The sequence below is a fragment of the Didymella exigua genome (assembly GCF_010094145.1).
Source record: "Didymella exigua CBS 183.55 unplaced genomic scaffold M421scaffold_56, whole genome shotgun sequence".
Classification (NCBI taxonomy): domain Eukaryota; kingdom Fungi; phylum Ascomycota; class Dothideomycetes; order Pleosporales; family Didymellaceae; genus Didymella; species Didymella exigua.
The window spans coordinates 26,030-28,792 of NW_022984830.1; the positions used below are offsets into that span (position 1 = coordinate 26,030).

Sequence of the window (2,763 nt, forward strand, 5' to 3'; positions counted from 1 at the left end):
CTCCCCACTCCCCGCCCGCCGACCTCCGCCTCGCCTCCCACGGTCCCGTGCTAATTCAGACAGGAACACGCCCGTCGGCTTCCTCAACCGCCTCTTCGTCCGGCACCTGCCCGCCTTTGTGCGCCGTCTCGACCTCGCGCTCACCAATGGCCGCATCACGTCGTCGAGCTCGCGCCTCGCGCACCACCTGATGCACGACAGACACCCCGTCATCGTCGTCTTCTTCCTCGGCCTCGTCACCGCCTGCGCCACGCTCCTGCTCCCCGCCACATGGGCGTCCCTGCATCCGGCCCACAAGCTGCTCGCCGCCGCGCTCCTCCCGCAGCCGTATCTCTGGCTGTGGCTCAGCGCCAAGCGCAATGCCTCGACTCACATCACCCGCGACAACCACGCCGCGCAGATGCGCCACTACCCGTACGACCGCGTGCTCTACCACCCGGGCAACACGTGCTCGACGTGCGCGCTCGTCAAGCCCGCGCGCAGCAAGCACTGCAGCATATGCAAGACGTGCGTCGCCCGCATGGACCACCACTGCATCTGGGTGAACAACTGCCTCGGCCGGGGCAACTACAAGTACTTTTTGCTGCTGCTGCTGAGCACCGGCGTGCTGATCGCGTACGGCGCCCATCTGGCCTGGGTCTCGCTGTCCCCGCGCGTCGCCGCCCACTACGCAAAGCACGAGAGCTGGTACGCCTACAGGCCCGCGCCCGGCTCTGGCGCGGGCGGCTGGGCCGCCTGGGCCGCCGCAAAGGCCCACTACGCAGCCGTCTACGCGACTCTGTACCTCGACCTCGGCGGCCTGAGCACGGCGGGTGTCGGCCTGCTGGCCCTGCTCACCTGGCCGCTCCCGCTCGGCCTGCTCGCCTACCACATGTACCTGGTCTGGGCGGGCATGACGACCAACGAGAGCGCCAAGTGGGCCGACTGGCGCGACGACATGGCCGACGGCGTCGTCTTCCTCGGCTTGCGGCGAGAGGACGGCATCGCCGGCGGGGCCGACCCGCTCGAAGAGCCGCCCACGTCCTGGCCGCTCGACAGCAGACACGTGCTCGTGCGCACGCGCGACGGCCAGCCGCCCAAGGCCCTCCCGCCGCGCATCCAGCGCCTCGCCGGCCCCGACGCGTTTGAGCGCGTCTGGACCCTGGCCGCCGTCGAGAACGTGTATGATCTGGGCATGTGGGACAATCTGCGCGAGGTGCTTTGGAATTGAGCGCGCAGAGCGGTTGGCCAGCAGACGGAGCGTGCAGAGCGGTTGGCGAGCGCGCAGAGCGTTTGACGAGCAGACGGAGCGTTTGACGAGCGCGCAGAGCGGTTGACGAGCAGACGGAGCGTTTGACGAGCGGCTGTGAAGAAGTGGCTAGTAAATATACAATGTAAAGTATGGCAGAGTCTGGTGAGCGCGTCTCTTGTGTCCAGTGTGATGACGTCTCTTTGTCCAGTGTGATGACGTCTCTTTGTCCAGTGTGATCAAGTACCTAACGTCTTGCCTTAAACCTGGGCACTGCAAGTATAATCTCAGACGAGAATTGAAGGGCCGAGTATGGAACAAAGTGTGCGATACGTAAAAGAACAAAGTGTGTGATATGTAAAAGAACAAAGTGTGATATGTAAAAGAATAAAGTGTGCGATATGTAAAAGAACAAAGTATGCAATATGTAAAAGAACAAAGTATGCAATATGTAAAAGAACAAAGTATGCAATATGTAAAAGAACAAAGTATGCAATATGTAAAAGGGCACCATACTACAACTATCGCTCGAGCTGCTGAACAATCTACACTACAATCCACAATCCAGCCGGCGGGCCTGCACATCTCCCTGACCCATACCCCTTTCACTTTTTTTGCCTTTTGCTACTACCACTACCTATCCGTAGGCGTATCGAACAACTACTGCTTATTAATCTAGCTGTCTAGCTACCAATTACGTTTACCTTTATACATCGTGGTTGAAGGATTATATTAGATTGGTCTTCTAGGCAGACAGAGTATTAGGCTGACAGAGTATTAGGCCGACAGAGTATTAGGCCGACAGAGTATTAGGCCGACAGAATACTAGGCAGACAGAGTACTAGGCAGACAGAGTATTAGGCAGACAGAGCCTTAAAGAGCGGCAGCAGCTAACCAAGTCTTGCCTTGATAGTGCCAGACAAGTTATACAAGTAAGCTAGAGGACTCTGCAGTTGCGTTATTTAGGAGGAGACTATAAACAAGAACAAGGTCAGCTAATGATGAAGTTTAATCAGAAGGGTACTATGCAGCGAGGGGTTGCTAGAAGTGAGGGGGTACTGTAAACAGGAATTTGCTTCATCAAACTTGAAATGCAAACTATCCTGCAGAGTCTACTGCACAATGAGTCTCTACCGTGTGAAGTGAAGATGAAGTAATCACTATCGAATATCCAATATAAACTATCTTCGCAAAGTCTAGTGCTAAGCGAGTCTCTATCCACCCATCAATCCAGCCTATATGTACAAGAATCCCCTACCCTACACGCGCCGTTTTCCAGGTATATTCCCATGTCTATGTTGGTCTCCATCCCATGTCTATTTTTATGTCTATCCCCAAACACCGCCGTCAAACCGTGCACGGCGAACCGAGCCGCTGTATCCCCTCGGTCTTCAAGCCATCTACTCCTCCTCATCCTCATCGCCAGTCGCCGCTCTCGAGACCACAAACGCCTCGCCGGCAGACACCACCTAGTTGCGGGACTTGGCTGCTCCGGCGCCCTTTGCGCCGTTGGCTCCCTTTGCGCCGTTGGCTCC

The 2,763-nt window shown here is 56.9% G+C and overlaps 1 protein-coding gene across 1 annotated transcript in view; it reads left to right on the forward strand.

Moving 5' to 3' along the window:
• The window catches only part of M421DRAFT_426225 (palmitoyltransferase swf1), a 1,919-nt gene extending 293 nt beyond the window's left edge, over positions 1-1,626 (forward strand). The window contains exon 2 of the mRNA XM_033594332.1: positions 64-1,626. Within this exon, the coding sequence (XP_033443250.1) occupies positions 64-1,210 (1,147 nt within the window). The 3' untranslated portion in view covers positions 1,211-1,626. The remainder of the gene's footprint in view (positions 1-63) is intronic.
• Positions 1,627-2,763: the final 1,137 nt, after the last annotated feature.